This window comes from Neophocaena asiaeorientalis, unplaced genomic scaffold (assembly GCF_003031525.2).
Source record: "Neophocaena asiaeorientalis asiaeorientalis breed wild unplaced genomic scaffold, Neophocaena_asiaeorientalis_V1.1 scaffold184, whole genome shotgun sequence".
In the NCBI taxonomy this organism is placed as follows: Eukaryota; Metazoa; Chordata; class Mammalia; order Artiodactyla; family Phocoenidae; genus Neophocaena; species Neophocaena asiaeorientalis.
This window is the reverse complement of record NW_020185325.1, coordinates 5,419,102-5,432,740: the sequence shown is the minus strand read 5'-3', so window position 1 is coordinate 5,432,740 and position 13,639 is coordinate 5,419,102. Positions and strand designations below refer to the sequence as shown.

Below are 13,639 nucleotides of genomic sequence, written 5' to 3'. Positions count from 1 at the left end.
ATGCAGCCAGTAGATGGCAGATTCTGTCCCAGGCAGTTTGGGTCCAGAGTCCATGCTCTTAAACCAGATAAACTATACTACTTTTTAAAAAACATTTTAACATTTTTTAAAATGCACTTGTTTGGCATTGAGGAAGGAATTCAACTTTATTTTTGGACTGCTTAGATAGAGGAAGAGCCAACAAAGAGGAGTATAAAGAAATGGTCATCTAGGTGGGAGTAAAGCAAGGGATTTGGTAGACCTTGTTGGGATTATGCTGAGATTTAAGATAAGGAAGGATAGTTTGGCAAGGTGAAGTGATTGTGATTGTAGGTGTTTTAATGGAATGGGCCGAAGCAGAAGTCAGATGGGAACTGTGTGGGCATATGAGAACATAGAAACAGTGAAAACAAGTCTTTTGCAAAGTGGCTACGTATTTGAAGAAGGGGAGGGCTGTAGAATAAGAGAAAATTATTGGTATTTTTTAGAAAGGTGAAAGGTGTTAAAATGCTGATAGGAAGGATTTAAATAGAGAAGAGATTAAGGAAGATACAGGAGGGAAGCTATTCATTGATTAAGTTTCCTGAAAATCAATGAGAGGATTTGCTCTGAAGCATATTTAGAGGGATTTGCTTTATACTGAAGATGCTCTGTTATGTCTAGAGGGTGTGGAAGAAGGGTGCAGATGCAAGTGATTGTGAGCTTGTCCATGGCAAGTGAGAGTTCTCATTTGATGCTGTTGTTTTTCTCTCTGTGAACTGGAAGATGTTCTCTACTGAGTAGAGAGTTAGAAGTTTGGTGGGGGGGATAAATTAGGAGTTAGGGATTAGCAGATACAAGTTACTATATATAAAATAGGTAAATAACAAGGTCCTATTGTATAGCACAGGGAACTATATTCGATATCTTGAAATAACCTATAATGGAAAAGAATATGAAAAAGAATATACGTGTGTATATATATGTATGTATGTATAACTGAATCACTTTGCTGTGATTGTAAATCAACTATACTTCAATAAAAAGAATTTTTAAAAAAAGTTTGAGGGAAGTTGGAGGTGTGAGGAGATGGGAGAAGGTTTGAATTAGGTATTACGGAGAACAAGAGAGGGATTGATGAGAGCAAACTACGGGCATTTTTGGACCTTGTTGAAGGTCCACCCACTGGAAGTTGGTGATGACAGTATTAAAATTTTTTTTCGAGTGACTTTCAGGCCAGTTCTTCCATCACACTTACTATAGTTAATGCTCTTTAGTCATTCACTACCACCCTAGAATTTAAAAAAATGCACACTGCTTTTAGACCTAGCCAAGGTAGTGTTTTAAGTGTGTTGAATAGAGTAACTTTGGAGAAGGATGAAAAAAACAAAATCACCATTTTTCACTTCATTTTGGTACACTTAAGTAATGGAGAACGTTTCTTAGGAATAGATTTTGAATGTGTAGGCTACTTTAACTTGTAGAGGATTATGAGAGGGGATCATGTATTTTAAATTTAAACATATGTGGTCTTGAATACCTAAATGGCAGAATAATATGTATTTTGGTAGTAAATCCATCTTTCTTAAAGTATAATTTTCAAAATGTATAGAAAGCTTTTCAGCAATGTCTTCAAATCTAAATTCGTTCATTGTTAAACTTGTTTGTTTGTTTCTTTACACAGGGTGTGATAGGTATACAGCTGGTTGTTACCATGGTGATGGCCAGTGTCATGCAGAAGATTATACCTCACTATTCTCTTGCTCGATGGCTACTCTGTAATGGCAGGTAAGGCAAGGATAGGCTGATTCTGACTGGCACTTTCAAATCTTTGTTTAGTTTACCAGGCTGATTAACTTCCTAGAAGTTCAGTGCTAATTCCAATTTTCTAAAAACATGAAAAAAGAAAATAATGATGAAAATCTAGCTTCCTTATTTCTCTTACTTGAGATATTAGTAGTTTATCTGTTTAGTATCAAGGTAATTGGGTCATGGTCAAGAATTTAGTCCCTTCCTTCTCTATCCCTTTCTGTCCATGGCCACTGGAACTATCACATGACTTTTCTAGTTACCTTTAATAAAAGTTGGTCCACAAGAGGAAGAGACTATAAATCGAAATGCTTAAATATTTTTACCATTGTTGGAAAAAGTGATTCAAAGCACATATCCTATTATTGGTGACTTACCTGAGAGTTTATTATGAGAATTAGGGGCCCTTTTTTTACTGAAAATAATTTTAAACTTTAATTTAGTAAGGAGGCGCTGAAGTTGTTTTGTAGGATTTTAATTTTGTTTACTGCACTTTAAGCTTACTACTGTCCCCTCCTTCTGCAGAGGAGGTAAGTTACCTTGCTGAAATTTGTACAATAAAAGAATAAAATCAAAAGTAAAGAAGTTAAATATAGGAGGTGTAGTGAGGCAAAAGCAGTAAAACTCTGCATACAGAAATACATGCCACAATCTTGTATAATTATGAAAGGTAAATTATAGATTTGGTACCATGACTATAGTTTTACTCCAATTATTTGTCTCTAATAAATAACCAAATTCTATTATTGATTTGTATATTAGTTTTCTTTTGTTTATTAGACCGTTTGAAGTTAGAAAGCAATGGATAGCTATTATCCTCGTAATGATTTCATATATTGCAAGACCAATAATAAGCAATTCTATCCATAAAGCTTAAATTTATTTTCTAGTTTCAAGTATATTCTTCTTCTCTAATGCTTTATACTTTTTCCATATCAGTGTTTAAATAGGAAAATATTATTTAGACTGCTTAAAAAGTTTTTTTGAATACTGATAGGCACACGTGTGTGGAATGTGTGAGAGAACAGCAGTTTAAAAATGTGTATTTTATTAGCAAAGTAAATAATGACTAAAGTTTTAGTAAAGTTAAATAAAAGCTTCATCAAAGCTATTTATAAGTGAAAAAAGTAAATCATCTGTGACTAGTTTTTAACTATGTACGTTTATGTCCTGTGCAATCTTGCTTCCTTTTTTTGCTTAGCAAAAACCCTTTTTCGTAGATCATGAAAGGGTGAACATCTGCTGGGCAAATACCATTAATTCTAAATAAAAGGAGTCTGAATTAATAAACTAAGTAAAATACATATTAAGGTAGCTTGTTTTCTACTAAGAATTGCACATTTCTAGATTTTGTTTATGATGAGTCTCCAGGGAGACTTCCAGGTCTCTTTCGGCTTTAAAGATCTTTGCAGTCATGTGCCTTTTTAGTCTATAGGCAACTTCTACTTTCTCACATAATCTGCATCGCATTTGTTTCTATAAAACTAAAACTTCAGAGCTTGAAAACTGATTCTCTTTGTTAATATTGGAACAACATATTTAAAATCTTTACTCATTTGACAAGTATGTGTCATAAGTATATATATTGCTAATTTTTTTTTTTATATTGCTAATTTGAAGAGGTGCTCAACCTTCAAAAATAAACGTGAAGTTGATGTTTTTCGTGATCTTGATTTGCTTTTATAAATAGATTAACTTTAGTGGTAATTAATGCTGTCTCTAATTCCAAATCAGGTTCCAAGGATACCAATCAGGATTTTCTAGTAATAGTTACTCTTCTGCTGTAGTTAGTTTCATTTCCTTTCTGTTTTTGTTTGTTTTGCTCTGTGTTCTTAAGATCATCTATTTTTCTTTAATATTAATTCTGAAATTTTTAGGTCATGAAGCTATATTACTCAATGTTGTTGCCTAACTCTGTTGAATAACAATATTGATTTTATCATTTTGGGATAATTATTGTTTTGCCAACCTTTTGTGATATGAAATGATACTGTTTTAATACTAAGAAAATCTAAAATCTCTGCTAAATTGCTTATGTAAAAATATTATTGATCAGAAACGACAGTTTGCATTTTAAACCATATGATGTGGCTGAGTTGAAGGAGAAAGAACTGAGGGCCTTCTGAGATTTATCGGCTCTAAAATACTTGAAGAAATTTAAAGGGAGAGGCTTATGAGGACTTTTAAAATTATGAATAGTGTAGGATGGTTTGGGAGTGACTATATTGAATAGCTATTTAATAGAACTATTCAAGTGAATAGATGTGTAGATACCACGATAGGTTAATCATGGGTATGACAGAAGAAACTTCTTTTTAGTTTCAGTATCTGTCGACTTAATATTTATTCCACTAGTATATCTTCAAATTGTAAGTATTCATATTTTCCTTAAAAGTTATGGCTTCTCTTTTTATCATGTAAATTAGTTTCTGTCCATATCTCTCATCAACCTCTGTCTCTTTTAGAATGGAAGGTGTGAAGTGGCACCTGTTTGACTTATGTTGACTTAATGAGTAAGCTTGCCAATTTCCTGAAGAAGTCAGTACCTTGAAGGAATTAGCAGTTTTTGCTTATAAATTAACCTGCTGATTTTTTATGTTAAAAATTGACTAGTTTTCTAGCTCTTGTTAAATAGCATTTATATATTGTAATTAGTATTGTAGATATCTAGTTTTCAAAAAAATAATGCATAGTCTTTAGCCTGGTTTAATTCCATTAATATTACCTTTACAGTGTTATAGAACTTTGTACTGATAAAATTTTTATTTCTGTTATCTCATTTGGATCTCTACACTTTGAACTTGGAAGAAGGAGATGTATTAGGATATGTTATGACCTCAGAAATCTTGGTGTCTGAACTTAATAAAAGTTTCTCACTCAGTTCCTCAGCCAGGAATCAGGGTCAAATGGGGGTACCTGAGAGGGGTCAGTCAGGCAGCTCTCTGTGTAGATCCTTCACAAAATGATGATTCAAGGATTCAGCTATCCTTCAGGTGGTTACTTAGGGATTCTAGGCTTCTTCTGTCTTGTGGCTCCTCTGTTCCTTCTGCTGCTTGGAGTCCTTCTATTAGATGCTATGCTGGTTGGCAAGTAGAGAGAGAGTGGGCTATGGATTTTTCAGGAGATTCTAGGGGCCAAGCTTAGAAGTAGATATATCATTTTTGCCCACATTACATAGTCTGGAGCCCTATGACTGGTTCAGGCCAAAGTGCACAACAGGTTGGGAAATACACTTTTCACTGTACCTAGGAAGTAAAAGCAGGATTGGTAAGTGCCTAGTCCTTCTGTGCTGTAGGTGATATTGTCTCCACTTTTTTTTTTTTTTTTTTTTGCGGTTCGCGGGCCTCTCACTGTTGTGGCCTCTCCCGTTGCAGAGTACAGGCTCCAGACGCGCAGGCTCAGCGGCCATGGCTCACGGGCCCAGCCGCTCCACGGCATGTGGGATCTTCCTGGACCGGGGAACAAACCCGTGTCCCCTGCATCGGCAGGCGGACTCTCAACCACTGTGCCACCAGGGAAGCCCATGTCTCCATTTTTACAGATGAGAAAATTTTAGCTTTACTCCTGTTTACATACTGAAAAATGAAACAGATCCAGGCCTTTTACCCTGGAAGTCTGATTCATAGTCTAGTAATTATTTGATTTATGGCTGCTCATCAAATTCCAGACCCTTGTCCTGGAACAGACATACTTGAACCAAGGTTTGAATTTGGTGGAGTTGAACTTTTCTACAACCACTGTGACTTCTGCTGGCAGTTTATAGAGTAATTTATTGAAGGTTTTCTTTTTTCTACCTTTTTTCCCTAGCTGTGCTTAGCCTTCTACAAGATATCCTCAGGTTATAAGGAGTATATGGTTTCTCTTTACTTACTTACTCTTTACTTATTCTTCTGGCTTCTCTAGGATTACAGTCACCATTTATTCTAAGTTAAAAGGCACATCAGCATTTTTCTGATTACCAAAATCATGCTAAGTGTGAAGAAGAGTTTAAGAAATATCATGTTAAAATTATACCTCTCCTCACCATTTGAGATTAAATTTATTCCACATTACTAAATTATAATTATTTTGTATTGCATTCTTCCAGTTTTTTTAATAGACAAATGTTTTTCTTCTAGAAAATGTTATTAGTTCTCCTTGTTTTACATGCCTTTTTATATAACTATCAGACTGTTGAGGCATTCCTGCTTTAACGAGAATTTAAGTAGCAAAATTTTTCTTGCCATAACCCGTGAGCAAGTATTACTGACCTTGAAAAACTCAGGTGCGAAGAGTCTAGTGCTCTTAGGTTGCTCTACTCTCTCCTTCCTCCCCAAAGGAAAGAAAAATTGTGGAAAGTTGGTTTCTCTTTACCTTTACTGTGAATTGCTTTCCCTAACGCAAGGAGCATTCGTTCTAACCATTGCTCAGGTTGCCTAAAGACGTTAGTTCTTTATCATGTCCAGCATACCACTGATTTGTAGCCAAAGTATTCTCTACTTTCTAATGTAATTAAAGTTCATTTTTGTTTTGAAGTTTGCTTGGCCCCTCTTTTCATGGAGAGGTAAGTGATAGGTTACATTCTTTGTACATTTGAATAGTGGGTTTTGCATGAGGAGTAGGATTTTGCTTTTTCTCCCTTATAGCTTCCTTGCTGAACCTGCTTTCCATTTTCCTGATTGTTCAGCTCAAACCTTATGCATTTTTCTCTACCCCTTTATTCCCCTAGGCTCTCACTTTGGTCAGCTACTTCCCTTCATATGTCCCTGACTCAAAATATATTACGGTTGGATTTATTCTGATTTTGTGTCATCCTATATTGGGTAAAGAAGGTGCGAAAACACCCTATTCAATTGCTCTTAACTCTTTTTGCCTGTTGCCTGATCCAAGAATTTGCAAATTCCCTTTGGTGAGAGAAACCTACTATTCAAATGCACAGTAGGTGGGACCTATGACCTAAGGGAAAGGTTTAAACCTTAAGCTACTGCCCTTAAGGAATGCCTGAGTCCTTGCTTTCCTCCCTTAGCTGTCTTAACTTCCAGCTCCAGAATGTCATGATATTCTAGTAAAGTTTCCAATAAATAACAAGAGAATGTATATGTATAATAAATGATATTTTAGTTACTTGTACTGAAAGGTTTTCTAGGTTTTAAGTGGTGTTTGTTTTCCCTTAGTTTTTTTTTTTTTCTCACTTCTAAATTATTATTTAGAGATTTAGAATGGAGACTAAAACTATGTTGTGGCCTATGTTGTGAAAGAGTTTTGTATGATTATTTATGTGTTAAAGTTTTTTTTAGCTTTCTCTCAATACTAAGCTTTTCCATATTTGTTCATGTTCAGATTTTCATTTTAAATTTCTGAAATTTTTACTTCTGAAAAATTTTTAAGTAGTTTGCTTGAAATGACATCGCTGCTTAAATTTTTTTTAAAGAATCTAGGTCAGTACATTCTGTATTTTCTGGTATATGTTTTTTCAGTGCTCTTGAACTGCCTTAGTAAGAAAGGTTGTAGCCTGATATTACTTTATGTAAGAGGTTTATGCAAGAAAATTATTGAAAAATTATTTCAGTGATTTAGTGGAGTATAACACCAAGTTGGCTTTGTTATCTGAGACACTGCTGACAGTCTGAATATAAGTGAAAATAGCCAAAGCATATGTCATAAAACACAATTTAACTTAAATGTAAGAGGTTCAGTTTCGTAGTGAGATTCTATTAATACTTACTGTTTTTAAATTTTTTTCTATTACTAACACAATACATGCCTATGATGTAGAAAAAGATGGTAAATTGATAAAAAGGAAAAATAAGAGGTAGCAAACTATATTACTCTCAGCTAAAGACAATCTCTGTGTAAATTTTGTTGTATTTCCGTCTAATTTTTTCTATTCATATTTTCCCCTCATGGATGTGATTATTTCATGTGTAATTTTACATCATGCTTCTTTTGCTTAACATAAAGCATTTTTCTCTAATTGTGGTTTTGTAACCATTATTTAGCATCGAATCTAAGGCTGATAAACTTTTATATCTGTCTTCTAAGCCCATATTTGAAAGGCCTAGTACATCAGGGGCAAGCAGATTGCAAGTCATTTTGCTAAGGAAAAGACCAAAAATTGAGACCAGAACTTAAAGTATAGTAGATGGGAATCATATGATATGAAATCAAACTGTGTATGAAGCATTGACTGTTGAAGAAAATTGTGCAACTGTACCTTTAGGTTTTACTTTGAATCCATGTCCTTAGATGGCTACTACATGCTACCTGTCAGTCTTTGTGTGTTCCACTTCTCAGACAGCTTTTTCAACCCAAATCCTCTCTTCATTTATACATGCCTGCCTCAGCCTCACTCTAAGCTCTTGAAACTGGAGCCTGTCGCTCTCATCTTCATGCCATCAAACCCACAACCCTAGTTACACGTGCAGCCTCTCTTTGTTGTTTTTTTTAATGTTTATATATTTTAATTTTGGCCTATGGAGGAGGTATCCTGCTATCAAGACCTAACTCCAGCATTTGTGATCTATATCCCATTCCCTCTAACCTTCACCCTGACTTTTTTTCTTTGGCCCTTTCCTCTCTTCTTTGCCATTAATTGCTTCCTTTCTGTTGGATTATTCCTGTTAGCACACTTTTTTTTTTTAAGGTCTCCCATTAAAAATAATAGCAACAACAAATAAGAGTCACAACTCTGCCTCCCTTCCTTCTTAAAAAACAAAGCCCCTCCCATATCTATTCCTTAGTTTTGGGCCTATTTCCCTGTTTTCCATCAACGCTGAATTTGTTACATACTTGTCATGAACTCGATTTTCCCACTTCCTTATTAACTATTTAGCCTTCTAAATAGTTATTTCCCCCTTAGGTGACCTTATTCATGCCTGTGGATTTAAATACCACAATTATGTAATAGCCCCAGGTTATCTGTGAGCTCTTGATTCTAATATACAGTAGCCCTCTTGATATTTTCACTTCATGTCTCATAGGTACTTAAAAACTCAGCATGTTTAAATTCTTGATTTCTTCCTGCTCTACTCCATGTCAGAAAATATGCCACCATCTTCCTCAAATCAGAAGTGTAAATATTATCCTTCATTCCATCCTTTCTTTCCATTCCTTACCTTACAAGAACTGTTGATTCTGAAATATATTTCCGTGCTATTCTTGCCTTGTTCTCATTCACAGAGCAGTAAAAGAAATCTTAAAATGTAAATCAAGTTATTTCTCTTGCTTTGAAACCATTATTTTAGCATAAAATCTACACTCCGTATGGACCCAAGAGGCTTTGCATGACCTGTTCCCTGTTATCTCTTCAGCCTCCCTCATGCGTTTCTCCTTGTACATGGTGCTACTGCCTCCTTGCCCTTTTGGTTTACTGCATTGTTCTGAGTTGTTTCATGCTTTTGTGCTTTTGGACATACTCTTCTCTGCCTGGAATGCTCTCACACTCCATTCTTATTCTTTAGTTTGCTGGGCAAATGTCATCTCAGAGAGGTTTTGTAACCTAATACCTTAAGGCTTGTCTCTCATTCTCACTAAGTATTTTATTCTTTTGTGTAGTATCCAGTATATGATGTTTGTCTTTTTAAACATTGGTTAAATTCTGCCCCAACTGAAATATAAACATCAAGAAATCAGGGACTTTGGCTTTGTTATGGGTGATTATATCTCCGTTGCCTGGCAGAGTACTTGACTGTAGTGGGCTCCATAAATGTCTGATAGATCAATGGGTGGACGGATGAATGGGTAGATGGATAGATAGATGAGTAACAGACTGGAAGTGTCCCTGAGATCACTCAGTACTTTTAGATTCTAGCTTTGAACAGTAATTGTTACTAATGAAGATGACCTGAACATAATAAATGCAGTTCATTTTAGAAAAATGGATTCACAAAATAAGATTAAACAAGTTTGAGAATATTTTAAAAGAAAGTTGGTCCTAGAAAATGTAAGGGTCTTATAATATTTTATTATTACAGGACTCTAAATGTAACTTAAGTTTTCCTATAGTACTAAGAGTCTTTCACTGATAATTATTTCTCAAAGAAATAAACAACTAATTTTAGTCTTTATAAATGAGTTATTGCTTATGTGTTCTCCTAAATGTTATACAGTCAATCCTCATTATTTGTAGATGCTCTACTTGTGATTTGCCTACTTGCTAAAATTTATTTGTAACCCCAAAACCCATACTTGTGGTGCTTTCAAGGTCATTTATAGACATATGCAGAGTGGTAAAAAATTTGAGTGGCCTGTTCCCAGCTGAGGCCCAGGTTCCTAGCTGAGGCCTTCTTGTTGTACCTCTCATATTGTAAACACATATCCTTTTTGTGGTCTATTTAGTGCCATGTTTTTCATCTTTTTGCTTTTTGTTGGTGACTTCGCTGTTTAAAATGGCCCCCACATGTAGTGCTGAAGTGCTTGATATCTAGTGTTCCTAAGCACAAGAAGGCTGTGATGTGCCTTATAGAGAGAATTCACTAGAAATATTCACAGAAATCAGGAAAATACTATACTTATGATTACAGTTATTAGAAAAGCTTTGCTCACGCATGAGTTTTATTACTGTTGGCCATGAATTTAATATTAGTGAATCAACAGTATATATTAAATAAGGTACTTTAAACAGAAACACACATAAAACAAGGGTGTGTATTGATTGATTGATGAAGATGTTGTGACCAGAGGCTCGTGGGAACCTAACCCTGTATTTCCCCTAGGAACAATGGTTCAGTGTTCGCGGCGACTTTATAGAACATAACTACCGCGAATAACAAGAATCGACTGTAAGTTAAAATTCTGGACTTCAATCGAAATTTCAGGAAGTGCCTCCTTACCCGTGTTAAGTATAGTTTAGGGAATGTTGGGTTGGGATATATATATTTTATTTTAAAACCCTTAAACTAAGAGGAAAACTGAATTCATTCATTGATCCTTTTTGAGCACTTACTATATGCCAGTCACTGTACTAGTTTTGAAGTATACAAAAACAAGTAAGTCATAAAATCTTCACTCCAAGAATCTGTCAGCTAGGGGAATATTCCATTTTAACCTAACTGGTCTGATACCAATTGCAAATCAATTTTGACACTAACTACCTGGAGTTAGCACAGATCCCACAGGTTAAAGGCAAAGTCCTCCATAAGAGTGCCCAGGCTTCAGATGCCAGCTGCAAGTTCTTTGGATCCCTGGGCCATACTCTGACAACCAGCTACTGGCTACCAATTAGGGCGTTCCCATGACCCCCTCAGGTTCAATAATTCTGTATAACAACTAGAACTCAGGAAAGTGCAGTGATTACAGTTTTATTATAAAGATTACACATCGGATGGCGTTTGGGAAGGAGCAGTTTCCATGTCCTGTCCATGTGGAATCAGGGCATGTCACCCTTCAGGCACTTTAGTGTGTTTAACAGCTAGGAAGCTCCTCTGAGCTTCGGTGTCCAGAGATTTTATGGAGTTTCATTACATAGGCATGATTTTTAATCAATGGCCACGTGATTGAACTTAATCTTCAACCCCCTTCCTCTCCTTGGAGGTCAGCTGGATGAGAGTTCCAACTCTAATCATGTGGTTGGTATTTCTGGTGACCTGCCTCCCTTCCAGAAGCTATCTAGAGGTCCCCCCTGAGTCACCACATTAGCATAACAAAGACTCCTTTATCACTCAGAAAATTTCAAGGGCTTTTTAAACTGTGCCAAGAAATGGGGACAATGACCAGGTATATTCTTTATTATACCACAGAGAGACTGCCTTATAAACCATCAAAGGTAAATTAGGAGTTTCCCAGTAGTAGCATAGGTGTTCACAAGCAGAGAGAAGAATATATGCAGAAATGCCAAGGGATGAAAGAATTTGTGGAATAAAGATCATTTAGTCTAGGTAGAATGTCATGTACAAAAGGAGAATTCTTGAAGGTGAGTCTGGCGAAGCAGACAGTAGTCAGATTGTAAAAGGCTGTGAAAATAGGAGGTCACAAACTCTATATTTGGCCTTGTAATGTGTGTTTTAGCTTTAATGCAAACATTTAAACGTATACAATGAATATAGACAGAATAATATCATGAATATATAACAAATAAGCTCCTGTGTATTCATCTCAATAGCTGGTAGCCAGTTTGTTTCATCTATGCTCCCCTTCATCTCTGCTTTTCCCCAACATTACTTTGTAGCAAATATTATTATTATTTCATTTGTAGATATTTCAGTGTATATCTCTAAAATATATGAGCTTTTAAAAAATTACTATAATCCCATTATTACAACAAAAAATTTTTAACAATAATTTCTTTACATCATTAAATATCCAGTTATTACTCAAATTGCCAGTTCAGCAGTATTTTTAAAACAGCAAATCAGCGGTAGCACTTTTTAAAAATTGGGGTATTTCACTTTAAAACTCTAGATTTTTGTGGTTGAAAACTTGAAAGATCTATCAATACTAGGTGTCTTGTTTCTTTTTAATAACAGCAGGACCTTGGTCAGAGTCCTTGCCTAACTGCCTTACTCACTGCTTTACTCTGTGAGGAGTCTTGGAAAGGATTTACACAGGCATATATACCTTGATAGGATTTGCATTACGAAAAAATAAAGGTGGGATCAGAATGCCTTTAGTCCAGGGGAAAGGAAGGGGAGGTTTGCCATAGTCAGAGCTAGAGAGGAAGATAGCTGAACTAAGGTCCTTTCAGGGAAGTAGGCAAGTTTAGAATTTTAAGAGTTAAAGAACCAAATTAATGATAATATGTGGAAAGGGCATATTGAAGGTAAAACCCAAATATCAAATTTAGGTGGCCGGCAGAAAGTTCACGTGAGACAGGAAATTGAGAATGACCAGGTGGGAGCTTGGGAAGGAATAACAATGACTTGTTTGGCTGTTTTGACTGGCTGGTGGGGGTAATAAATACAGTCAGTTGTTTTTGGAGCCATAACTGAAGAGGATTAGCTATAGCCAAGAGTAAAGGGTTTTGTAAATACAGCAATTCACTTGAATCCTTATACACATAAAGTTCGCGAATTCTCCAACTAAATTAAAGGGAGGAAAGAAAGAAAAGGAAAGCAAAGACTACTTTGTAGTTCTGAGGTCATTCAAAGGACTCTCTTTTTAAGACAAGTAACAATTCCTTCTGTGTAATGGGTGGAGAATTCTAATGTGCTTCTGTCAGCTTGCCTGCAGGGTTTGTTAAAGTAAGCCAATTTGATCTTAATATATATTAATACACTGTCAGTTGTAAGAAAATTACCTACAAACAACATTGCAGGGTCTGGCATCTAGTAAGTGCTGGTAAGTGGTTGCTGGATTTGAATCTAAACCTTTTAAGACTTAAGCAGTAGTATCTGATTCAGATTAGAGTTTTTCACCTGATATTTCCCTGCAGTGTCTTCACAATTAGGAAACTCAAATATTTGTAGAATAAGTGAATAATTCTGGTGATCCTAATTCTTTATTTAAAAGAATTACTTTTTTCTTAGTTTGCGATGGTATCAACATCCTACAGAAGAAGAATTAAGAATTCTTGCAGGAAAGCAGCAAAAAGGGAAAAGCAGAAAAGATAGGTAAGTTATACTGTCAAGCTTGTAAGGTGTCAAATATTTAATAGAATTTATGTAAATATATTTTGATACTTTGGTTAAAGGAACATTTACAGATTATGCTATAAACAGTTGGTAAATCTGAGATCAAAATTCATGATCTAAAATAATATTGAATCACCCTTTAAGAGCACCCAGTGTGTATTAATCTAATATATAAGCACAAAAGTGACTATTTTACTTAAGAATTGTTAGTGGGGGATTGAATAGGGGAGACCTGTAACCCATGTCTTTACAACTCATTTAAAGATACCAGTTGGTCTGGGTTCTTTTCCAGATTTTGTTACCACTCAGATACTGGGCAAATTCAT

General features: G+C 35.3%; 1 protein-coding gene across 4 annotated transcripts in view; it reads left to right on the top strand.

Annotated features, from left to right (window-relative positions):
- The window catches only part of TMEM161B (transmembrane protein 161B), a 65,564-nt gene that overhangs the window by 16,476 nt on the left and 35,449 nt on the right, over window positions 1-13,639 (top strand). For 2 of the 4 annotated variants that reach the window (XM_024734357.1, XM_024734358.1), the window contains exons 1-3: window positions 1,642-1,746; window positions 10,461-10,526; window positions 13,209-13,292. Coding sequence is in view for 1 of the 4 variants with exons in the window: in XM_024734356.1 (XP_024590124.1) it covers window positions 1,643-1,746; window positions 13,209-13,292 (188 nt within the window). In the remaining 3 variants the exon portion in view is untranslated. Of the gene's footprint in view, window positions 1-1,641; window positions 1,747-10,460; window positions 10,527-13,208; window positions 13,293-13,639 lie in introns of those variants that run through there. The other 2 variants (XM_024734356.1, XM_024734359.1) reach the window with 2 other exon arrangements.